This window comes from Alosa sapidissima, chromosome 24, assembly GCF_018492685.1.
Source record: "Alosa sapidissima isolate fAloSap1 chromosome 24, fAloSap1.pri, whole genome shotgun sequence".
In the NCBI taxonomy this organism is placed as follows: Eukaryota; Metazoa; Chordata; class Actinopteri; order Clupeiformes; family Clupeidae; genus Alosa; species Alosa sapidissima.
This window is the reverse complement of record NC_055980.1, coordinates 20,935,507-20,961,625: the sequence shown is the minus strand read 5'-3', so window position 1 is coordinate 20,961,625 and position 26,119 is coordinate 20,935,507. Positions and strand designations below refer to the sequence as shown.

Sequence of the window (26,119 nt, the reverse complement as noted above, 5' to 3'; positions counted from 1 at the left end):
CACTCCCCACAGTTAACACAGACTTCTAGCTCTCTCGCTCAGGGGGTTGAGTAAGGCCACTGGAAGCATTCATGGTACCTTCACAGATTCTTTGATATACTGTTTTAATAAAAAAGCCCTGTAAATGCTGTCACCATTCAAAGGTTTGATGTGAATCTTTTTTGTTGTAACTAAATAAAACAGGTTTATTCATAAATTTGTCTTCCCCTTTAACCAAAAATGACAAACAGTCGAAATCTAAATAGACTACATTGCAAAAAAATGAATTCTAACCAAGTGTTATTGATCTTATATTAAGATTAAAAAATCTATTTGGTATTGTTTTTAGTATGAAAAGACTTACCTAGCGCCCTCTCAAAAGATCATTTTGACTTAATTTAAGAAGACTTTAACTTATTTTAAGAAATCTTATCAAGACAAAAAAAGATGAGATGTCTTAAAATAAGTCAATTTTTTTTTTAAATTAAGTCAAATGATTTCACAAGAAAGCGCTAGGTAAGTCTCTTTATACTGAAAACAATATCAACTAGTTTTTTGTATCTTGATATAAGGTTAATAACACTTGGTTAGATTTTGTTAGATAAGCAGTTTTTGCAGTGTAAAGAATCTGCACGTTGAATTGTATTATACATGCGGACATACGATCTGTTTTAGCATAATAGCATATTATGTTGAGAAATCCTTAGACAAGTATGTGATTTGGAGTGTATAATTCTCCTGTTATTTTTTTACCGGAAGATATTACTTCATGTATCATTCATAGCCTCATAATCGGCTTCGATAATAATGATGAAAGTGTGCATGGAAAACAAATGTTTTGCCATAGCAGTCGCTGATGTGTATTCACCATTCTAACAGAACAAGAGTGAGCATATGGGATTGTTACAGACCCTTTCAATCTGTTCCTAGAGGTTTTCCGTTTGAAACGTTCAAAACCAACGCAGATACTTGGAAATGAAAATGACTCAGACGTTGACGTAAAGCTCTACAAAATGTTAAATATAAAACTTGTTTTTTTTTAGATTTGTTTTGTTTCGTTAGTCCCCAAGTTACCATGATCTCAATGTTGTTTCCTGTGCCACCCGAAATGCCTTAGGAACATACATGTTTGTTGATGCAGTTGAAAGGTTCTATATTTATGCAGGAAGACGTGAGTTGTTTCTTCTTTGTTTGTGTCAGGACTGGAGGCCTTCTCAGGGATTTGGGGATGAGAGAGAGAATCATAATAGATAATAATCATGCCAATTATCACATTATAGAGATCATATTGGATTTGGAGTGTTCTCCATTGTTTTCCATCAAGGTCTGATCTTATCCTTGCCTGCCAAACTCAGAGGGTCCCTGCTAACAGCAGTAGAAATGTGAAATGGGCTTCAAGGACTGGCACCTCTGGCGTTGTTTCTCTAGTCGTTTAACTGCGCCATTAATCCTCAATAACAGCATGAGTCCTTGAATGTAATGCTTCTCTCGTAGACTAAATAGCCTTACACAGAATGTGCCCCAAGCTTTTCTCATAACCATGACAGGGGTACAGATAGCTGCTTGTTATCATTTGGGGGTCATGCCTGTAAGGGGATAGTTTTGTTCTCCCAGGTCAACTTGAGTTTTGTATTGTCTTTCCCGTTCCCAGGCCGTGCCACTGTTTGACCAGCTCCTGTGGTTTGCTGACCATGTCGTTCCAGTGCTCCAGTTCTCGACCCCTGGCGTACATGATGGGCCCGATGACGACCACTCCCAATGAAACTTTAGAAGAAAGAAAACCTTTTTTTTAGATGTAGCAACTGTTGACTACACTGTTAGCCTAGGGAAAGGTGTCTTTAAATGTATCTACATGGGAAATACAGTCAGCTAGTCTTCAACACCCTACTACACGGGATGCATTGCTAGTTCAGATTCCACATTTATCAAAGTAGTTGTGCTCTGATTGACACCTACCTGGCCCAATGGCACTCGCCCTCTGGACCTGCAGGCTGAGGGAGGCCTCATCCATCTGCGGGGGGAGGAGCTTAAAGGTGAGCTTCTCGTTGAAGGTGGGCTCACTCCCTCTGGCCAGCGCTGTCTTCTTTGTGCGGACCACCTGCATGTGCAGCTGAAGACTTACCTGCACACACACACCTGCTCAGACCAGAGGACAGGGCCAGGAAGGTCTTAATAATGATATCACTAGGGTCAATACCACAAGTAATGATCACATTTAAATGTACATTGTAAAAAACAATGGGGAAACTAAACAATAAATCTAACATAGATTTATAGCTTTTTGAATCTGATTAGTGAGGAAATATAGGCTTGCATCTGCTCTTGATTTATGCTACTGCTGCACAGTCACTGTAACAAGTGTATTCACACTTCCACACCCTGAATTGGGCCGGAGACAAGAGACCACCAACTCAACACTACTCTTCACTCCAAAACTCCTCGCCTGTCCAAAACCAAAGCAGTCGGGGAAGTAATAGTCAAAACAAAAATGATATTAAGACCTGTTTTCAGTCCTAGGTCATTAATTTACCCCTGACACACACACTGCCATGCCTTCCTAATGTTGTCCATAGTAAGGCTTTTAAAGTGAGTGTAGAGAAATTAGCTTAGCTAGGCCAGGTCACGTACCTCTTAAGCAGATTACTGCTTTACTCACCTGCCTCGGCTTGCAGGGGCAGTCCGCGAGCCCTCAGAACAACCACCGTGAGGCGCTGCAGTTGCGCGTTGTAGTTCAGAGACACCTGGACATCTCCGTGCTTTGAGTAGGGCTGGCGTGTGTGTGTGTGTGTGTATGTGTGTGTGTGTGAGAGAGAGAGAATGAAAGGAAGTCTGTAAACTGACTGACAACATCAGGCTAAAATCACACATTTACACTCCCTTCAGCCCAAAACATATCAAAACACCATTTGTGCCCCTTCTGCTAGAGTAGTATTCAGTTGGTTGCAATATACGATCTCACTGCTAGATGGGAGACATTTCCACACAATGGACCTTGAAGACACCTTGCCTTGGTCGTCCAGGTGTGCCAGGTGTGGTTACCTGTCCATTCTCGGTCTCCAGGTCCCTCCACATGATTTTCCCAGCTGCCTCCCTAAGCTCCGCCCATCTCAGAGGGAGCAGGACACGGCCGACCAGCTGATGTTTCTTCAGACGGTCCACACTCAGCACCGACAGGCTCAGAGTACACTCATCCACACAGCCACGGGATACCTGTTAAAACACAGTACACTCATCCACACAGGCACGGGATACCTGTTAAAACACAGTACACTCCTTTATACAGGCACGGGATACCTGTTAAAAGTACAGTAAACTCATCCACACAGGCACGGGATACCTGTTAAAACACAGTATACTCCTTTTAACAGCCACGGAATACCTGTTAAAACACAGTACACTACTTTATACAGGCACGGGATACCTGTTAAAAGTACAGTACACTCATCCACACAGCCATGGCATACCTGTAGTTGTGGTATTACATTTCATAAACAAACATACCTGGAAAATGAAGCTGTCATTGAATTTGGGGTCACGACCTTTGCGCTTGGCCTTGGCCTGCCGATGGCGGCGGTCGTCGGGCAGCAGCTGCAGCCTCACCAGCGTGGCGTTGCCGTGGCAACGGGCGGGCAGGTTGGCGGCGCGCAGCAGCGAGACCACCAGCTGTTCCCTCTCCTGCTGGTACTCCACCGCAAACCACAGGCGCACCGTGCCGCCAGTAGGGGGAGCCCACTCACTGGGCTCCTCAGGGACATGGTACAGGTCAGGCCTCAGGTTGCCCAGGGGGACGGACCCTCCACATACAAACAAATACAGGATGGAGGGAGGAAGGAGGGAGAGAGAGAGAGAACCATAGAAGGGGGGAGAGACAGATAGATAGATAGATAGATAGATAGATAGATAGAGGGGGAATTGGGGCATAAAATAGACGACATTTAATCTTCTGTACACAACAGACCTCTCCTTGATTGATGAAAAAAATAATAATAAATGAATGTATTGGAAATAAATATATGAGAAAATATACAAACATAAATTACAGATTAGCACACATTAATATTGCAGCACAATTTGACCAATGACCACTAATTTGATTTCTCAATATCCCAAGCCACCCCTTCTCTGACACACACTGACGGTGTCTGACATGATCAAGTGACACCAAAGTTTAGAACTCCATTATTTTTAAGTGTAGAAAATTGTTCTATCTCTTGAGCGTCAAATCCATAGATACATCAGACGCTGCCAGTGGGCGTTGGCCTTTAGTCTCGCCCTTCCCTACCCTCCTCCCCTCCTGACCTACTCCCAGCTGTCCATGAGCTCCAGGGGGCATGATGCTGCGTGGGCCCCTGCTCTTCCTCCTGCTCCTCGTCCTCCTCCTGAAGACTCGCATGCGGCCAGCTCTTAAAGCGTGGAGGGAGGAAGAAGGGGATCGCCCGTGAGCTGTGCCAGGGGAAACAGCACATGAAATAGAGTGTGTGTGTGTGTGTGTTTAATTTCAATTTAATTTTAATTAGGGCTGTCAATCAATTAAAAAAAATAATCTAATTAATTACATACTCCGTGATTAATTAATCTAAATTAATCGCATATATAATTTTTGCTGTGAAATTATTTAAAAGTATTTGAATTCAAATGAATCATTGAATAATCAGCATTAGTGACATTAAAGTTCAAAAACTCTTTTATTATTATTTTCACTGTTATAATTGCCATAATAATCTATGATATGACCTAATATGCTGAGGAAATAAATTCAAATGTGCTTTTTTTTCACATACTTAAGGCATTTCAGGCCACAGATATAACCTAGGGGACACAATGAAAATTAATTAACACTCCCCTCAATGTCAACACTTATTTCTTTGCATTGATGTGCGACTATAGAGATGATGAACTCCGGTGATATGCAAATTCCTTGCTGCAGACATTGCAGAGGACTTTATTTTCAACACTTTATTTTTTATCAACACCATCAGGCCATTTTTTAAAAGTAAATGTTCCAATCAATGATCCAGGCAGCACTTTTTCTTCTCTCTCCTTCATTTTACTGTCTAATTTTTACTGACTAGAACGGCTCGGGGTCAAAGGTCATACGGAATCGATTAATCTGCACTAATTTTTTTAATCAGTTATTTTTTCTCAAATTAATTAATCAAAATGAATCAGTTATTTTGACAGCCCTAATTTTAATACTCTATCATGGTTGCCCATTGTTATTATTTGTTTTTTCGTTTGTTTTTTACTTCATTGGTTGTACACATTGTTGGTGGTTAGGGAGGTTCCCCCTTCATTGTAAAGCACTTTGGGTGCCCTTGAAAAACGCTACATAGATTAAATGTGTTGTTGTTGTTGTTGTTGTTGTTGTTGTTGTGACTTCTCACCTGTGTCCACGTCTGCTCGTCTGCATACTCAAAGCAAGAGGAGAGGTGCATGATGGGACAGCGGGCGGGGTCGAGACAATTTCTGGATGCCAGCTCTGCCTCTGACTCCGCCTCCTCCTCCTCCTCACCCAGAGCAGGTAGGCGGAGACTGCAAGCAGGAGAAGAAGGAGGAGCCCTGTGGACACGCCTCCAGCCACAGCTGCCACCACATCTGTACAAAGGCATGTGGCCTCATAATTTAATCAATGTGCAAAGTCTAAAGTGCCAAATGCTTTGACCCATATTGTCATTGCTGGACAAATAATTAAATGCTTTTGACTTTAGACATGTTGGACACATTAGACTTCAGCCCTTTAAGGAGAAGTCCGGCAATTTTTCACATAGATCTCTGTTTCTTGAGTACTGTCACTATGAACAAAAAAAACACAATGAAAAAAATTGGTGCTAGTAGCTCGAGGTGCGGCAGCTAACATCTAGAGCAGCCAGGCAGCTACAATGCTACATTCTACAATCCCCCCATCCACCCACCCCCCAGAGTTTTCCTTTAAATTAGGGTCATAGGATGTAGCCTTTTATATGCGTACACCTGCTGTTGCATTTCTTAAGCACTAGGTGACAGTATAACCTAATGGATAATGTAATCTGAAGTACATTAGTGACAACAGAGAAACAAAGATTAAAGGAACACGTCAACTTTTTGGGAAATTGCAGTAGCTTATTTGCCGTCTACCCCTAAGTTAGATAAGGGGATACATACGCGTGTCTTCTCTATGCATGCGATAACCTAATCTGACACTGTTAGCCTAGCTGCATAATTCACTGGAAGTGGGTTGCTCCAGTTAGCCTATAGCTACCTTTTAGCTATAAGTAGGGTTGCCAACCGTTCCGTAAAATCCCGTATTTGAAAGGAAAAAGATGTGTTCCGTATTGAACTGATACGGAACGCATTTTGTACTATATTATTGGGAATCAACTCGTGCAAATCCATGACAGATCATTATTATAACTTAGACTATGAACGAAGAATGCACGATTCAATGAGATAAAGGGAAACCTTGCTGCTGTCATTTATCCCTCTCGGTTTGTCTGTCATCACTATTCCAACAGAGAATGCACTTTTATAAATACTGGTGTATTTACACCAAGTTGACCTACCATAACTTCCAAACTCTCCACAGTATCCCATCAATGGCATGACAGTAGGCTATTTGCATTTTTATGTAAACACGTTAGCAAAATCAACTTAATACAGAACTATATGCACAGACGCCTAATATTAGTAGTAGTAGCTCCTGCGAATAATATAACTCAGTGTTGTTGTATGGCGTTGTCCTGTAGCTCTCCATTTGCACTCTGTCAGCCTTAAATCCTATTGGCTGGTACAGTCTCCACATGTCTGTGGGTGTGCCATAGCCCTTAAAGCAGTTTTCCCTGCACACACACACACACACACACACACACACACACACACACTGATGCACTTGAGACCGGCTGTCACTGAATGGATTACTAGCTACCCAAGCATCTAAAGACAGGGACTGCAGGGAGAGGGACAAACTCTTGTAGAACCAAGCCTAGAACCTTTGACCAAGCATAGAACCTGTGACCACCAAGATGACCGGCCTGCTTGTCTGACTCCTGGGACCTGGCTCTGTGCCCTGCTCCCTGGGTGTGAACAGGTACAGTGACAGTCATACTGTGTGTTCAGTTAAAGCCAGAACAAGACATCAACTACTCGTAATCTGGCTTCATTACGACACAGTTTGACTTTACAGCATAAGTCTAGATTAGTAGATTGTCTTGTGTGACTAGAACTGCCTGTATTGAGTGCGTTCATATATCTGTCAGTGTGTAAACATTTAGCTACTGTATGGGAACAGGTAGACATGACCTTTCAGTATGTAGTTCTCCCTTCCGCATGGTTTTTAATAGCCTTAACCCTTAAAGGAGTACCGACGGGAATGTTGAGAAATGAACGTTCTAAAGAATATCTGGGTTCATTGAATTCAACATAGAATTTTAGAACCTTCAATTGTTGCAGAACTTAGAACGTTCAAAAACCTACACCTTTAAGGGTTAAAAGGCATGTGTTGGGGGTTAGTTAGCAAGCACTACTGTCTTAACTGCTACTACTAATGGCATAATATGAATAGTACAGTGACTAAGCGAATGCATTCAACTTATTGCAGTCCAGGACTGGAGGAAGAGGAGGCAAGTTTTGTGTTAATATCCAAAGTGTCCTTTTTGAAGTGACAGCAAATTTATGACCACTTTCAAATTTACTGAAGGGGAACTCAGAGTTGGTCAGGCAATAAATTATAGCCTTGGAAATCATGATTTGTAATTTAGCATAGGCAGGTCACACATAAAATCACTTTGCCAAGGCTGGAAACTGTATTAATTACAGTAATAGGAATCAGTTTTGAGTGGGCATACATTGATTGCTGTGATTTGAGTAGTGTGTGGTTTCAGAGTCCTCGACATTTAGACGGGTACAACCACACACACACACACACACACACCTCGATATTTAGCTGGGTACAGCCACACACGTTTTAGACAGGCCTGGAAAGCGATAGAGTGGTGGAGTTAGTCTATAGATCTACCTGTGTGTGTGTGTTCGTTGCAAAGTGAAATTAGCATTCTTTTGGGTCACACTTAACTTGGATAGTCCTTGGATATTTGTTGGCATATCATAATTTACCAGGTTGACACCCTCACACTCTGACCTTATCATAAGCTTTCTGATTGGCCAAAATTACGGTGGACGATATGTCCATACCCGTATGAGAAAAGAAAATATATGGAAAATATATGATAACATTAACTACATTACATACATTCTAAAGTATCAATCACTGCCAATTTAAAAAAAATTATCATTAGCAACAACAAAAATGTTCCCTTCGTGTTTTTGATCCAATAGAGACCAATGTGTTGCACTCAAAAATAATTGGGAAAATATGCAAGGCGTACATTGTCAGTTCTTCAACTGGAACATTTTCACGTATGTTCACCTAGTCATCAAAGTTTATCTGTGTGTATATTAAACAGGTTACAGTATATCTAAGCAGACAATAGCTGATTTCTCAAAAAATTAGAATACCATGGAAAAGTTTTTTCCTCAAATTTTTTCCTCAAATTTATTTAAAAAAAACAGAAACTTTCATATAATCTACAGTCAGTACACAAAAAGTGTAATCTAAAAGAAATCTAGAATCTCAATATGTGACCCTGCAAGACGAAACCAGTCGTTTTAGTAAAATTTACAAAATTAAGTTATTCTACTCACACAAACGGCCATAAACTAAGTTTTCCAACGATATGTATATCGAGGGTATTGCAAAAACTATCGCTAAGATAACCGCATCCAAATTGGCATGGTTCTCCTGTCACGATACGCCAGAAGAGGAGAAAATCATCTTTTGAAGTAAATTGTTACGTGTGATAGTGTGAGGGCACAGCTATGATTAGCCTTACAGTAGCGTGACTTTGAAGCGGATGACTGACTATGCAGTTTCACCATAGTTTCAACCGTGCAATAAGTCTTTTTCTGCCCCCTAGTTAATACCTGAGACGGTCATAAGGTGTCACTATAGAATAATAATTAATGTATTTTGGGGGAAGTAAGGGGAGAGGAAGTTCTGTGTACACAGATTGTGTATAGCCTAGCCTACTTTTAAAATGTGCTAGCCTACTTCAATGGAAAACTTCTCCTGGTCCCTAAAAGTTCGTGCTTTTGACCGTTCGTGCCCTGAAAGTCAAGTCTTTCACGTTCATATTCTGTTACATCTGCCAAAAACGATATAGAGCTGACACATTGAGTAACGAGTAATGAGTAGCCTAATGAGTAAATTAGCTCTACCGTACCCTACCGTAAAACCTTATAGTGGCGTGGACAAAGGGAATGACTGCTAATGTGTTGAATCTTCACCAAAATAAAGTAAGGGTTTAACAGTCAAAACGTATGTTTATCCATGACATTTTTTCACAATATGAAAGTGTAGACTCATGGGCGGATTATGAACTTTCGGGCCCCTGGGCCCAGATGTTTTAAGGGGCCCCCATTAATTGTCGCATATGTGGGAGGGGGGGTTTGGGGGGATTACATTTTTTAATCTGTTTGATGCGATTTCCTGTATTCTGGTACATTTTGGGGATGGCCAATACTAAATTCAATCTGATTCATAGCTCCTTCATAGCATCCTGATTTGTTGATATTGAGGCAATGATTCCATGCAAAGGCTTGGGCTTCAAGGCCCCCTGACCCCTTGGGCCCCTGGGCCTGGGCCCGGTAGGCCCGTGCAGTAATCCATCCCTGTGTAGACTGTATACTGTCGAATTATGCGAAAACATGAAATTTGACATTTTAACCTGTACGTTTGTTTAACGTGGATTTTCTCAAAATAGCACAGTGCGCAAAATGACTGGTTTCGCCTTGCAGGGTCACATATATCAGAATTAAAAAAATATTATATAGAACTGTCAAAACCAGATCAGGGCTACATCAAAACCATATCAAAACCATATCAAAACCAGACCATATCAGGGCCACATCAAAACCAGATCAGGGCTACATCAAAACTATATCAAAACCATATCAAAACCAGACCAGATCAGGGCCACATCAAAACCACAATAAAACCAGATCAGGGCCACATCAAAACCAGACCAGATCAGGGCCACATCAAAACCACAATAAAACCAGATCAGGGCCACATCAAAACCAGACCAGATGAGGGCCACATCAAAACCAGTTCTAAACCAGATTAAAACCTGATCAGGGCCACATCAAAACCAGATTAAAACCAGATCAGGGCCACATCAAAACCAGATCAGGGCTACATCAAAACCATATCAAAACCAGACCAGATCAGGGCCACATCAAAACCAGATCAGAGCCACATCAAAACCAGATGAGGGCCACATCAAAACCATATCAAAACCAGACCATATCAGGGCCACATCAAAACCAGATTAAAACCAGATCAGGGCAGGGCCACATCAAAACCAGATCAGGGCCACATCGAAACCATATCAAAACCAGACCATATCAGGGCCACATCAAAACCAGATTAAAACCAGATCAGGGCAGGGCCACATCAAAACCAGATCAGGGCCACATCAAAACCAGATTAAAACCATATCTAAACCAGATCAGGGCCACATCAAAACCAGATCTAAACCTGATCAGGGCCACATCAAAACCAGATTAGGGCAAATCAAGTGCTGTATTAGCATAGATCTCAAGTCATAAGTCTTTATTTCATTATGCCAAACTAAGCCTGGTCATCAGATTTCCATATGGTCTCTCTCACACACGTTAGCTCACTCACTCCCAGGCATGAGTCAGGCATTGCTAACAGAGTGACCCCAGGGGTCATTTTTCCCACGCGAACCAACTCACCCATCGCAATGTGCACGTAGCTTAGCGTATCTTAGCTTAGCTTAGCTTAGCTTAGCTTAGCTTAGCGTCTAGCTCAACCCAATGACGTTGACCTTCAGCCAGCGAATCCTCTGTATGTTCCGAGACTCCGCTTGATGTCGGAGAGGGGATTGTAGAGTGGGTGAGGGGGGCAGATAATTGATGGGGTTATTGTGTCCGCTCCGGCCCCCCAGGAAAGATAAGTCCTTTGTTTCCTAGTAGAAGTGTGTGTGTGTGTGTGCCAGGCAGGTTACAGCTCACTAGTTTTTCTACTGACCCACCTGAAATCTGCAATCCCCCCCAAACACACACACACACACACACACACACACACACACACACACACACACACACACACACACACACACAACACACACACACACACACACACACACACTCACGCATATAAACACAAAAGTTAATCAACACCCAGGCCAAATGGGCTTCTAAGAGGGGTTCTGAGGACTGATTGGTGGTTTGTTGCGGTGACGAAAGCCTGCAGTGACCCTCACTTGTGTTCTTACCTCTCTCTCTTCCTAACGACCTTCCTTTCACATTTCATACTTTAATGTAATTACAGTAAATACTCCTCTACTGTGTTTGTGTTCTACTTCCTCTGCCTGCTTGGTACTTAAAGAGGAAGTCCATTTAAAAAAAGCTTATAGTCATATAATAATTTTTATCTGATGTTTGACTGTATGTTTGTGCCATCTGTTTATGTTGATATGTGGCTTCATGTGTTATACATTGTGGCTGACACGTTGACTAATATACGCATTATACAGGCATGTGCCTTAACCCTTAAAGTTGTACCGTCACACCGGTGTGATGAGAATGTTTGGAATATGAATGTTCTAAAGAATATTTGGATTCGTTGTTCAACCAGAAATTTTAGAATCTTGAGTTGTTCCAGAATGGAATCTTTAGTTAGAATGTTCAAAATCTCACACCTTTATGTATACAGGTTTATGGGGCACACTTCTTAAAAATTATCTCTACCATTAGTAGTCAATTGCAATAAAGCAGTCCATCTGGACATGACACCTGTCTTCTTCCCACTGAGCCCCTTCCTTATCAAACAAACCACACACACACACACACACACACACACACACACACACACACACACACACACACACACACACACACACAGACAGACACACACACACACACACACACACACACACAGACAGACGCACACACACACACACACACCGACACACACACACACACACACAACTTCACCCAACCACCTCCCCTTATTTCCCTCTATGGCTGTTTATACATGATGCAAGCACAACACACACCTGTCAAGCAACAAGCACACAACACCACACATACAGAGAGAGAGAAAGAGAGAGAAAGAAAGTGACTGTCAGTTTGCATCATTCCTTGTCAGCCTGTAGCCTGGCTAACGCCAAACCTCATCTCATTGAGATGGGGTCTGGGAACTACACATTCATTTTCTCGTATTTGAGACGTGGTTTACGAATGCCCAGAGCCGTTTATTGGACGCTACGAATGTCTATCAAATGCTGTCTGTACGTAGCTCATAACCGCTTCGGTGTGTCGCCATCGTCTTGCTGTCCCACCTCCGTTCTGTGATTGGTTCCTTCATTGAGGTGAAAACGAAGTCCATGGAATCCGGGCTGCCTAGCAGCGTGAATAAAATCGTGCATGTAAGGCAGCATGGGAAAACCCAGGCTAGTCAGCCTGTGTAATGAAAACTCTGTGTAACAGACCGTAAATTCTGAGAAAACACACACACACACACACACACACACACACACACACACACACACACACACACACATAAAGGACAAGGGGGACTTGTGTGTGTGGTGCACTCTTAAAACAAATGTGTTGTCCCTATCTGGACACAGAGATGTGTTGAAAAATGACACGAGTTGTGTTGTTTTCAACACATTCGTTTTAAGAGTGAGTGTGGTGGGTGCTCACATTTCTGTTTACTCATCATAACTTGTCCATCACCTCCAGTGTTGACCCTCGCAGTGGCCTCCTGAACAAACTGCAAGTGTTTCAGGAAAAAGGTTAATGTTCAACCCAACCATGTGAAATTATCATTTGCTTTAATCTGATAACAGCTATTATTTCTCCCACCGCACTCTGAGCGCCCCATAGGGCTGGTCTCTCGGGTCGGCTAAAACATAAAATCTGCATTTAACCATTTAATCTTTAACAAACTGTCTTTACTGTAACATTCAGAGTGTTTGATTATTATGTCAAGATGCTTTTGAGCAGTTTGAGTAAGGACATGTTTTAAAGTCCAGAACGGCACAAACTTCTCTATAATTATACTGTAAAAAATTTGAAATTATGATCTCATGTTAAACAACCCATTGCAACAGTAAAAACTTTCCATGACACACACGTATACACATACACACACACACAGAGAAAGAGAGAGAGAGAGAGAGAGAGAGAGAGAGATGTGTGTGTACATACACATATTTGACGTCAAACAGTAGCTGTTGCTAATTACTTGCCAAGGCCAGTGACTATTTTTACACTAAACAGCATCCCCCTGCTAGTTCATACAGCACACACGCACGCACACACACACACACACACACACACACATACACTCTTAAAACAAATGTGTTGTCCCTATCTGGACACAGAGATGTGTTAAAAAACAACGCAAATTGTGTTATTGTCAACACATTCTGTGTAACAAATGGAAACAAAAGGAAACAACACAAACTTGTGTTTTACCTATCTGGACACAAAGATGTGTTAAAACAAACAAGTTGTGTTGTTTTCAACACATTCATTTTAAGAGTGTACACACACAAAGGGACACACACACACACACACACACACACACACACACACACACACCACTTTTCCCTTCTCATTCTCTCTATAGCGCTGCAGGTCCTGTACGTGGTGACAGTACGAGTGTCAGTTAAAACTGAAATGCAATGATCAGACTGTTGTGCTCTCAAATTCTACCAGTGTTGATTGGTTTGTATGGCAGTCAGGCTTCAGGTACAGGAAAGGGTCAGTAGGGATGCCTGAGTCTCACTTACTGTAATGGGCCCTAGTTTACAGTAAAAATCAGGCAAATTGCAAATCAGGCAGCCGTGGCCTACTGGTTAGGGTTTCAGGCTTGCACCAAAGGGTTGCTCGTTCGATCCCCAACCAGTAGGAAAAATGTGGGTGGAGGAAGTGGTCGAGCACTGCTCTCCCATGATAGTGCCCTTGAGCAAGGCACCTAACCCCTCACTGCTCCCCGAGTGCCATGGTAGCAAGGCAGCTCACTGCTCCGGGTTAGTGTGTGCTTCACCTCACTGTGTGTTCACTGTGTGTTCACTAATTCACGGATGGGATAAATGCAGAGACCAAATTCCTTGTATTCACAAGTATACTTGGCCTAGAAACCTGATTTACATTTACATTTACATCTTTAGCCTAATTAAAGCTAATCCAATAACAAGGCAAAATGTATTTGAAAATGTAATTGAATGACCAAGACACTATAAGCTCAAACATCGGTGTATCAGCTCAATGCTTCCACAGGCCATACCACCCGACAGCTTTAATTCTTCCACGAGACACTTTGCACATTGAGTAACTTTGTTCTTTGCCCAAGATTCAAATTACTGTAGGGCCCATTGGGTGGATCTCATAGTAGGAAATGAACTTGGGACAGACAAATATCACAGCTTATACGCTTCAACATGTTGTTGTGTTCTTTGACACAGTACAGTAAGTACTTTTCACTCTGTGAAAGCTTCAACACTCTGTAAAGGTTTAGTTTGCTGTTGACTCCTTATAGTGTGACGATATATAAACAAAGAAATAAATTATGAAAGATGAAGGAAATTCATTCAGCTCCCTCGAGGCATTGACTGTCTCTGCGGGCCGGAGACAAGGGAGAAAGAAAGAGTGAGTGAGAGAGAGCGAGAGAGGTAGAGAGAGAGGGAGGGGGGTAAGAGAGAGGGGGGGAGTGAGTGGGGGGGCATGAAAGAGAGAAATACAGGAAGAGAGAGTGAAACAGAGAGAGTGGGGAAGAGAGAGAGAGAGTGTGTGTGTGAGGGGGCAGGGGCCTTTTTTTTTATCAATAAGAGACTATGAGATTAAACAAGTGTAAATATGTGCATTATAGAAACGTGAGGTTAAATAGGGCCACGATGGAATAACTAACAAAGGCAGAGAGGAAAGTGACGTCAAATTGCAGCAAAAATGGAAATACCATATTGGATGTTAGACAATTATTTCCTTCTCATGCAATATTATTTCCACATGTGTGGAAAGTACAGGGGAGGAGAGAAGAGAGAGAGAGAGAGAGAGAGAGAGAGAGAGAGAGAGAGAGAGAGAGAGAGAGAGAGAGAGATAAAGAGAGAGAGAGAGAAAGAGGGAGGGAGAGAGAGGGGGGGTGGAAAGTAATGAGTCACAGGTGGAGATGAGTATCTGTGACATCTGAACGTTATCCCCTTGTCTGTCTCACACCCTCATTAGACCACAGGGATCTGCTAGTATGCAAAAGCCAGCAAGGTCTGCAGTAGGATGAATATACTCTATGGTGAGTGTGGACATGTCTGGATTCTCACACACACACACACACACACACACACACACACACACACACACACACACACACACACACACACACACACACACACACACACACACACACAGGTGCACTTATTCCCCAGTCCCCATGTGCCACCTACAGTGAGGGATTTGTGTGTGTGTGTTGGTGTGTGTGTGTGTGTGTGTGTGTGTGTGTGTGTGTGTGTGTGTGTGTTGGTGTCACTAATCCCAGCTGCACTCCCTGGTCTGCTGCGCTCAGCGTCCGTTGCTCCCGTTCAGAAGAAATAAAGAAAATAAACAAGAGGGACTAAGAGGAAGAAATGTGGAGAGAAGAGAGGAAAGAGATTGTCGAGGGAGGGAGAGATTGTAGGAAGAGGTACAGAGTGAGGCAGGGAATGACGGAGGGAGAAAGAGAGGAAGGAGGTTATTGACTTACCTGTTGAAGGAGAGGGAGGGAGGGAGGGAGGGAGGGGGAGAGGGAGGGAGAGAGGGAGAGCATGAGCCTGCAGCTGCGGCTCTGTTAGACGGTTGTTGTCGGAGTGCTTGGGGAACCGTGTGCGGAACATGGACTCGGACGCCGGAGTGTGTCGCCATACCTGAGGCAGGAGGCAGAGAGGAGAAAGAGCTAACAGGTGAGGAGAGCAGCAAAGACAGAAAGACACAAACAATCCTTAGAGAGTCTTTTTATACCGCTGTATCAAACTTCACTGTCAAACCACTTAGGATACTGTTGCTTATTGTTCCATCTCATGTTGATTTGCAGTACACTACTTTATCTTCAAATTTGGTGTGTTTTCAACCTGTGCTAGCGCTTCCAGGTGACAAAGTAGATGACATTGGTAGACAGATTGAGTGTTAGAGAGACAAACATTGGTGTTTTTGTGGAGTGTGTGGATAAGGAAAGGGGCATGAGAAAGAGAGAGATTGAGCAAGAAAGAGATTGTAAGACAATGCAGAATATAATGTAACATTTGGATTGATGATTATTTCACGTTTATGCGTGTAATTACGCCTATGCATAATTAAATGCATTTGTGTGTGTGTGTGTGTGTGTGTGTGTGTGTGTGTGTGTGTGTGTGTGTGTGTGTGTGTGTGTGTGTGTGTGCGTGCGTGCGTGCGTGTGCGTGTGTGTGTACGTGCGTGCGTGTGTGTGTGTGTGTGTGTGTGTGTGTGCGCAGGAGTGAGACAGCACTTTAGGGGCATAGTTGTGAATGCTGAACCTTCCTGGCTATTTTTAGCTTGTCAGCTGGGAGAGGAATCTCATGTTTTCTCATGAGGCCTTGTGAGTGATGCTACCTCCCTGTCCACCGCTACACCTGCGGTGACTCAGAACTGCCTAACCAAGAGCCGAATCACATATGACATCGCCCGCAATTATAAATCAAGAGCCCTTCAAAGACTCCTCACAAGAAGTACTCGTAAAATAAAAGGAAAGGCAAGTTTATTCATATTGCGCATTTGATACACAAGAAAAGCAAGGCAAGTTTATTTATATAGCACATTTCATACACATACAATTAATTTAATTTAATGTGCTTTACATAAACAAAAGGAAATCATGCATAAAAGCATAAAAGGGCAATAGTTAAAAAGTAAAGTCCATAAAATAGAATGATTAAAAAAAATAAAAGATACAAAGTCGAATAATTTAAAGACAGAGTGTATCTGATTTATAGGAGGTGCATTTGATCAGTTAGCAGAAAGTATCTGAGAACATTTTGGTTTTAACATTTGCTAGAGTTTTGGGCATTTTTGATGTCATGTTTTTTGAGGGACATTCTTTAATAAAATCCACATGTAGCACCTTATTAGTTGTGGTTAGTTAACAGCATGATTCAATTATAGTTTTTTTTATCCTTTGTTTAACCAGAGTAGTTACATTGAGACAGAGGTCTCTTTTCCAAGTGAGCCCTGGCCAAGAAAGGCAGTGTGCGTGTGTGCTTTGTGTGCATACTGTACTGTATGTCTGTGTATGCATGTATTTGACTGTGTTTGTCATTGTTTATGTTTGTCATTGTTTATGTTTGTGTGCATGTGTAGGTGTGTGTGCATGCACCTTGTATTTGTGAGATTGCATGTATATGTGTGTGTGTGTGTGTGTGTGCGCGCGTGCGTGCGTGCGTGTGTGTGTGTGCGTGCATCCGTGCGTGTGTATATGTGTATGTTTATATATTCATGGGGACAGCCAACTGGTACCCATTTCAGGTCTGAAGCTTAACCCTTAAAGGAGTACCGTCACACCGGTGTGATGGGAATGTTGAGAAATGAACGTTCTAAAGAATATCTGGGTTAATTGAAGTCAACATAGAATTTTAGAACCTTCAATTGTTGCGGAACTTAGAATGTTCAAAAACCTACACCTTTAAGGGTTAAACGTCTGAACTGGACTCTCCTCATGCTCTTCTGCTCTCTCACGCACACTTAAGCTGGCAGATACACTTGCTGTAGGACAGCATGTCTTACTGTACTAGCTGTAGGACTTAAATGCAGAAAAAGGCCAGTGTGAGTATCTCAGCAACACTGTTAAAACCAAATCAGTACGATCAGAAATCAAAGTACTCAAAACTTCATAACCGACCACCTAAGAAAATGTAAATTCCTGTATTAATTGTTTCAAATTAAACTTTAAAAGGCATTTACATGCATCATTTTAAACTCATTCAAAATGCTGCTTGTAAACATTGTGATATGTATAATTTCTACACACTAAACTATTATAATTCAGTAATGGTAAATAAAACCGTAGCAACAGTTGATAGCTTATTATTGTGCACAAGTAATACTGTTATCTACATTTTATCACATTATTAGGTTATTAAGAATGTATTAAGGTAGTTATATAAGTCTATACAGAATAATAATAACACTCAATAAATTAAAAGGTAGGTGCATTATCTCTGTCATCATCAAACTGCCATACTGATAGTTTGTATCTGAAAATGTAATGTGATAAACATTTAGGTGTCACCTAGAATATGTCAAAACATATTCAGAATTTCGGAGAGAAATATAGGAGAGGTTTCTTCTCTGCACCACAGGGTAGACACATGTATACACTGGAGTCAGCCCAGCCATGGCCTTTTGATTTTGTTATCATCTGTTGTTGTGCCATTACTCCAGGCTGAATACAAATTCTAATCTCCAATCACTTCCACCACTAGTCTCTGGAGAAGGCGAGGAATCACTTGTGTGTGTGTGTGTGTGTGTGTGTGTGTGGGTGTGTGTGTGTGTGTGTGTGTGTGTGTGTGTGTGTGTGGGTGTGTATGACAAGAAGCGAGAGCGAGAGAGAGAGAAAGAGAGAGAGAGAGTGCAGTGTGTGTGCATGTTTAGTGCGCACATATGTGTGTGTGTCTGTGTGTGTGTGTGTCTGTGTGTGTCTGTGTGTGTGTGGCTAATAGCCCAGGAATTCCATGTGGGTAGGCTCGTTCTCTGTCTTATATCCTTATATCCTTTAGGGCCCTGCATCCTCTTAGTCAGATTATAATCTCTGTAATCTGACTGGGCAGCACTATGACCAACACACACACCACTCCCTTCTCCTCAGATAACCGGGTGCAACTGTCAACTATCTCTCTCTCTCTCTTTCTCCCAACCTCTCTCTCTCTCTCACTCTGTGTTTGTGTGTGTGTGCGTGTGTGTGTGTGTGTGTGTGCGTGTGTGTGTGTGTGTGCGTGTGTGTGTGTGTGTGTGTGTGTGTGTGTGTGTGTGTGTCTGACACCGTTTATATAGTAATTTTTAATTCTTGCATATTTAAGATAAATATTCCCAACTCTTTGAAGATTTCGTTCAACAAAACTTAATAATTACAGAAAAAAAATCTTTAAAATGTATATTTACTTCCCTCTTGGTTTGCTGTATTTGATTTTTTTTAAAACAATTTCTGAACAAATTTGTAAAGTTAATTTTGAAACATTCTGGCTTCAAGTGCCTACTCTCCTTGCAATCTGTTGTAAAAGCACATTGTTCAACAAATCCCTACAATCAAATAATCTTCAATTAGCTAATTCACATTGTGGATTATCCCTTAATAAGTGTGGGGACAATAATGGGCTTGGCATCTTTGTTATTGTGCTTTGTCTGTGTGGATGAGAGGGTTCGGGTTCAGCTCAGGACAGCTAATTAGCATTACTCGCTAAAGGCTCCAGACATATGGATGGCATGGACATAATACAGAACTACAGATGTGGGTGGATGTAGGGGCTGGAGTGAGCAGATTTCATCCTATTTAAATAGCCAACTCTGGACTCAACCCAGGCCCAATGGGCTAGATTCACGTCACAAGTCTTAATGCTTAATTCTGATTTTTTTATTTTTGTGTACAGATCTCAGAGCCTAGGCTTCCTACGGAGACACGTTTTTTTGACGGCCTGCTTATGGGGCAGACAGCCAGGATCGTTAGGAAAGATTAGATGAATGTGATCATTTATGTTTGGGCCTTTTTTGGGTCTGAAATCGCTGATACAACCTTTAAATGTGGCCAATGTCGGATTCCTGACTGGTAATATATCCTGAATTGATCCACATGCGCAAAGCGACAACAAACGAACAGACGCACAGCATGCAGCTAACCCAACTGACTACCTTTGTAGCTCTTTCATTTCCACCGAGTGATGCGATGATACACATCAGCTTGCTCCCAACCTCTCTGGTGATCCAGAGATCAAGAATGTAGAAGTCGCATGAATTGTTCTTGGGGGAATTGAACTGTTCAGGCTACATGTCACAATACAAATAAAAATTGCCGCTAATGTACGTGGCAAGTGACAGTGCACTCATGTCGGCACATCGTTGTTTTAAGATTTTTGTCGACTTTTGTAGTTTGTCATTTGTCATTTGCCATTTGTCATTGTTATTTTTAATATTAAATTATGTAAATATTACATCAAGGTAGACTGCTTAAATCTGCCTGTCTAATCAGTCCTACTTTTCTCCTGCAATGACCAGGTGACCATGGCGGAGAGTAACCACTGCGCGTCCAACGTCCTTCCCCCTGGCGTCCACGGCGCGTCGGGCGACTACTACACCGAGAGCGACGAGGAGGAGGACAGTGATGAGCGCGACTCCCCGATCATCTCCCTGTCCAAGAGCTCCACGGCCGTGGCGACCGGACCGCTGCCGCGCTCCGAGCTGGCCTGGTTCCGGTCGGACCTGCGCAAGAGCGCCAGCGCCCAGCGGCCGCGCAGTCTGGCCGGGTCGGGAGCCAACATGTCCGCCTCCAAGTTCGGCGTCCTCTCCGGGGGTTACGTGCTGCGGCAGGAGAGGACCACCAGCCTGGGGAGCGGAGGCAGCAGCAGCAGCCCGGACACGGTCATCTGGAGAGGGGGCACCAGAGGGCGTCCCTGGAGCATCACGGAGGACCCCTGCGCTAAGCCCGCGCTAGCCCCAGAGAGGGGCGCTCTCCCTGGGTTCCCTCCCTGCAGTGGCCCCTACTTCCATAGGGACCTCCAGGCGGGACGGCTGGAAAGACAGAGCCTGAGTGGGTACAACCAGGTGGCGGGCACAGATGCTGCACCCAGGTCTACCGCGCTGGAGGGGCGGCCGGATGAGAGTGCCGGGGGAAACGGTGGGGACACCGAGACTTTTTTGGGGCTCATTGATGGACGGGCTCCCAGCTCGCTGGGTGGATGCTGCAGGACTGATCGCCCTGGCAGCGTTTTGCGTACCTCTGATAGTTTTGGTACCTCCGTGTCGCTAACTCTCCCCTATGCTAATGCTGACGCGATGCAAGTCCACTACGCCCCCCCACTGTACTCGCCGGTGACTTATGTCTCTGAGGGTCAAAGGTCGTCACTCTCAGCCGGGTCTCTGGCCTTCCCCCCTCTGGTGTCGTCCATCAGCGAGACGAGCCTGGACCGGCGCCTCCTGACCCACTGCTGCCGTGGGGACAGCGACTCGTCCAGCGTCTGCAGCTCCGCAACAGTGGCGGCGGCACCCGTGTCTGCGTCGTCAGCAGCGCGGCGGATGTGGGCCTCGCGGCAGCGGCCGGCGGTCAGGGAGGCCAGCACCATGACGTCCCGTAGCGACCTCCGAGACGTAGGGGTGCAGACTGGGTCTTTGGCGGGGTCCCCTGCCAGCGCTACCGCCATCGGTGCACTATCGTCCAGCGGCCAGTCGAGTGGAGAAGACCAGGGGGAGACGAGGGGGTTGACAGCTGGGGAGCCAAGTGGTGTTGGTGGTGGAGATATGGTGATCGGAGGGGGACGAACCCCCATTCGGGAGGTGGAGTGGGATGAGGAGGGGATGACCTGGGAGGTATACGGGGCGGCGGTGGACCCCGAGGAGCTGGGCCAGGCCATCCAGAGACACCTGGAGCTGCAGATCAAGGTTTCGGCTGTCGCCATGGCGACGAGCGACGACGACAATGACGACCCCGAAGGCAAAAGTCAGCAGGGCGCCGAGGGAGAGGGTGCGGAGGCCGGGAAAGTCGCTGGGGACGGAACGCAGCCGAGTGGAAAGAAGAAGAGGAGAGTCGGACAGAGGATGTCGCTACGGAGACCTGGATGCTGTTTGCGGTCCAGCACAGTGGGGGAGTGAATTATGGGATGCCGAGTAAAGAATTGGTCCAGTAGGTTAAAGTCACAGTGTGAATGAATTCATGATCGAGTGGTTACACCAACTGTATATTGTGCATTTGCCGACACCCAAAGTGCTTCACACAAACTATGTGGGGAATCATTTCACTAGAACTAGTATGGTGCAAAAAGGGTTTAAACAAGGTCATTTAATAGCGCAAGAGGTTTGAAAAACCTTCACTTTCCAGTTATCAATTTAGAGACTGGAGACACAGGCACCCACAGACTGGAACTGACCTTGAGGCAGCAATGGTTACCACACAGTTTGTCCTTGAATGTACTTTTTTCTTTCTTTCTTTCTTTTTTGGTGACCACCCTCTTCTCCTTCACCCAGATAACAGTCCAACCAGATAACACTTCCAACCCGTCGATCGCTATGAGGGCAGTACGGCTTTACGCCCTTTCATTGAAAATGCAATCAGATTTTGGTGAAAGAATCTTGACATTTCAGCTCAACAGACAATAAAATTACACTCTTCCCTTCCCGAGCTCTCTGTAGACAGAACTCACCTTTAACTGACGGAGTAAGGGTTGAATTTGTAGTAAAAATCATAGCAAACTCTGGAGCAGGAAGCAAAACAAACACCCCCTAGTGCCAAATCTATCATTCATCTTGAACAGGTATCAAACGTCTCAGCATTTATAGGTGGGAAAGCGATTGCCTTTACATTCTGCATGCTGGTTGACAGAACACTCAAGAATTCCAGACATTTAATCTAAAACAAATTAACAACATTTTTCATTTCCAGTGTCAGGATTTTGAAGGCTTAGAATAGGTAAATAGAACCTCTGATAGAACTGCCACGAGTGCATTCCGTGACCTATGACAACTATTCCTTGCCAAAATTAACTTGAATCAATTCTGTGTCATGGGTGTTGTGATTCCGTGTTCAATGTGTTTGCCCTTTAATACCTGTGTTAAAAACATACACACGTGGGTGCATGCACATACACACACACACACACACACACACACACACACACAAACAGATCAATTTAATGTTATATTAGCATCTTGGATTGTGTGATTGTGTAAACTATTTGTTAAAATAAATGTGTGGCTTGGGAATGTTCGACTTGTGCATTAAATGTGTGTTATTTGCTATCGTAGTCATGACCAGGAAAGGAGATAGTGTTTACAGACAAACACTGGTATGGTTAAGGTGTTTTGTGTGCACACATGAACTTGTCTGTAAACTTGTTCCATATGGGGCCAAATCTAAATAGAGAGCCGAAGTCACGCCCCTTCCGTTAGCCACCATGGGACCTATCTTTAAAAAAAAAATTAAACAGCAGCCTGTGGCGAAAAATAACTTATTTTCTGGTCCCGGTTGACTTGTGCCTTGAATTACCCATATGATATTTGTCAATTTCAAAGACAATTTTTTATGTAAAGACATTTGCAGTTTGTTTCGGAACTATTGAATTCCAACATTGTGATAGATCGTAATTCCAATGACTACAAACCCATCAGTCGCGCTAGTGATGTTAGCTCATTCACAGCCACACTATGTATGAAAATACCATGAATCAGAGGATTAAACACATCAGGTAAATTGTATTCGTCCATAGACTGTACATAAGATACTGTTAAGTGACATAGCAGGCAGCAAGATGCAACCGTTAACTAGCATAACAGCTAATATTATCATTTCATTACATTGGTGACGTACATCATTCGAGACGAGAGATGTAGTCCACTGAGCGGATTCTGATAAAACCAACATAACTTTTTGAGTCTATCGAACAACAGTACTTTCTTAACTCATTGAGTGCCAAAAACGTAATATTGCGTTTTTAGCTCTTTTTTTAAATTACGAAACTAGACACTCTAACACACCTTATATGTGATTTTGGGAACTCTAGCTGTGATGAATGGAAATGAAATATATGACGATCGAAAACTCATGAAAACGCACAATCTGGACATTTTATCTGGACATTTTATCATAACTCGGTTGCCGCTTTGGGTCGAATCAGTGACGCATGCACGTCAGCTGAAAACCAGGCCATTTTCGTGGGTCTATCACTAGGTGGCAGTCTCGCCAGGTCTCGCTGATCACTTCCCGGTTTTACAGGCAACACTTCATATTTCATGAAAGACGTTATACTGTATCTCCATTTCTAGAAAAAAACAGCGATTTTGATGAAAACTAGCCACTGTTTAGCTTAGGATTTCTCAGGAACAGATTCGTGTAGAAATACACGGTTTGCACCCACTGAGAGCTTAAAGTCTCACCTTTTAAACGAGCCATTGTATGTGTTCATAGCTATAACACAGAATATGCTGTGGCTGTACAAAATCATCAACAATGGTCTAGATTGCTGGCACTCTAGGACAAAGCTTCCGAAAACAGCTTGGCATTCAATGAGTTAACGTGAAAAATTATCTTTTAAATTCACATACATCATATGTGAAATTCGTGGCACAATTCAAACTGGACCAAAAAATAATTGTTATATCTATATTAACTCCCATTCATATTTTTTTGAAAGATAGGTCCCATGGACCGGAAGTAGAAGGGCGTGACTTCGGCTCTCTATAACAGTCTTCTGTGGTGTTTCTGGGAATTGTAGTTTTGTTCACAGCAGAGCAAGCATCTCACACATATCCTGAGGCATGTTCAATGTGAAAGTGGTATGCAACGTTGGTTATTTTGGTATGGTCTACCAAAATAGGCTTTGAGTTATGAGTTACAGGCTCTTGCTTGGTGGATTTATCAGAGGTGTAGCATTACCTTCACACAAAGAGATTACCTTGAAGCTCCTTCGGTGATAGCTGACAGAAAACGTAACTCCCTCTCTTGGCTGTTTTGTTCGATATCAGAATGAGTGGCATCACACATCATATAAGCCATATGCCACTGAGAGGGAGATTTTAAAGTAACACAGTGTAGGAATGCCCCAATACATCAATTTTCAACATACTGGCCACTCATTTAGCTCTAAAGGGCCATTCACACCAAGAACGATAACTGTATTGTTCTAGCTCATATGAATGACGACGTCCACACATAAACGATAACAACATAAAGAACAATATCGTTCGGGATCACTATCAGAGCGATTTTGAGAACAATAAAAAACTGACAACCAATCGAAATCTATCAAATTTTAGCCATCAGATTCATCAACAAGAGTAGAGACTTTCCTTATCGTTGGTCAGTGTGGATGCATTTATCGTTACAGTTATAGTTATCTTTATAGTTATCGTTCCTTGTGTGAATGGCCCTTAAGCCCAATTCACCGAGAACTGACAAAAATGTCCTGTTCATGGTCAGAACAACAAAGCTATATAGTGCTAAACACTACACTGTGTTGCTTTAAAGATGCGGTGAAATCACCTTACAACTCCTTTTGTGGTGGGTTATGGGATATGTAGTTTCTGTGAATCCTTCCCGCTTTTATTTGGTACCCAAATGATCACTACACATTAGCTGGGCTGGTGTTGGACAGCAAGGCCTGCTAGCTGGATATGGAGTCCCCTATCAGGCCACTGAGCGGTCACGGTCTCTCTCTCTCTGCACCCTGGTAAACTGAGTGAACTGGGCCTCATCTACACCACCACTGCTGCCAGCTGGACATTTCCACCGCTTTTCATGACGACTTTTCAACATTCGGATGATCCGGCACATTCTCTGAGGGCATTCAGCACATTAAAGGACCCAAACTGACCATTTCACACACACAGGCCTTTCTCTCACAGGCGTAGGATGAACAACAGGTGTGTAGCCCTGTGTATGTATGTGTGTGTGTTTATATGTGTGTGTGTGTGTGTGTGTGTGTGTGTGTGTGTATGTGTATGCATGTGTGTGTGTATGTGTGTGTGTGTGTGTGTGTGTGTGTGTGTGTGTGTGTATGTGCGTGTGTGTGTGTGCGTGTGTGTGTGTGTGTTTATATGTGTGTGTGTGTGCGTGTGAGTTGGTGAATGGGGGTGTATGAATAGGCGGTTGGGAACAGGCGCGTGCACATTCACATGTACAGTTTATAATGCTGTAGCACAACAAAGCTCTTTTATGTAGGTAGGAGAGGCCAGAGCATGTGCAGGGAGATCCTCTGAAAGCTTTTCCTGCAAATGATTAAAACAGTGTATGAGCTCTCAATACTCGCCATAACTCTGATCCAGTGACTTAGTAAATCGCCATGACATATGTTTTTGAAAAGTCTACTGGGATGAAAACTGTGTATTGACCAAAAAG

The 26,119-nt window shown here is 43.2% G+C and overlaps 2 protein-coding genes across 5 annotated transcripts; one reads left to right on the top strand and one right to left on the bottom strand.

Moving 5' to 3' along the window:
* Positions 1 to 1,427: 1,427 nt before the first annotated feature.
* syt15 (synaptotagmin XV) lies at positions 1,428 to 6,612 on the bottom strand. Its single transcript, XM_042083943.1, has 8 exons — positions 6,519 to 6,612; positions 5,364 to 5,574; positions 4,283 to 4,422; positions 3,481 to 3,773; positions 3,019 to 3,189; positions 2,636 to 2,747; positions 1,936 to 2,115; positions 1,428 to 1,743 (listed from the first exon to the last, which is right to left on the bottom strand). Exons 1-8 carry the CDS (start codon positions 6,556 to 6,558, stop codon positions 1,595 to 1,597), a joined length of 1,296 nt encoding a protein of 431 aa, XP_041939877.1. The 5' UTR covers positions 6,559 to 6,612; the 3' UTR covers positions 1,428 to 1,594.
* A 194-nt stretch (positions 6,613 to 6,806) lies between these two features.
* On the top strand, positions 6,807 to 21,886 carry LOC121700615. 4 transcript variants are annotated; one of them, XM_042083705.1, is made up of 3 exons: positions 15,854 to 15,980; positions 16,527 to 16,778; positions 20,293 to 21,886. In XM_042083705.1, exon 3 carries the CDS (start codon positions 20,299 to 20,301, stop codon positions 21,880 to 21,882), a length of 1,584 nt encoding a protein of 527 aa, XP_041939639.1. In that variant the 5' UTR covers positions 15,854 to 15,980; positions 16,527 to 16,778; positions 20,293 to 20,298; the 3' UTR covers positions 21,883 to 21,886. The 4 variants fall into 4 exon arrangements, with proteins under 4 accessions (XP_041939640.1, XP_041939638.1, XP_041939639.1 ...); XM_042083706.1 differs by lacking the exons at positions 15,854 to 15,980; positions 16,527 to 16,778 and adding an exon at positions 6,807 to 7,032; XM_042083704.1 differs by lacking the exons at positions 15,854 to 15,980; positions 16,527 to 16,778 and adding an exon at positions 6,807 to 7,042.
* The last annotated feature ends 4,233 nt before the right edge of the window (positions 21,887 to 26,119 follow it).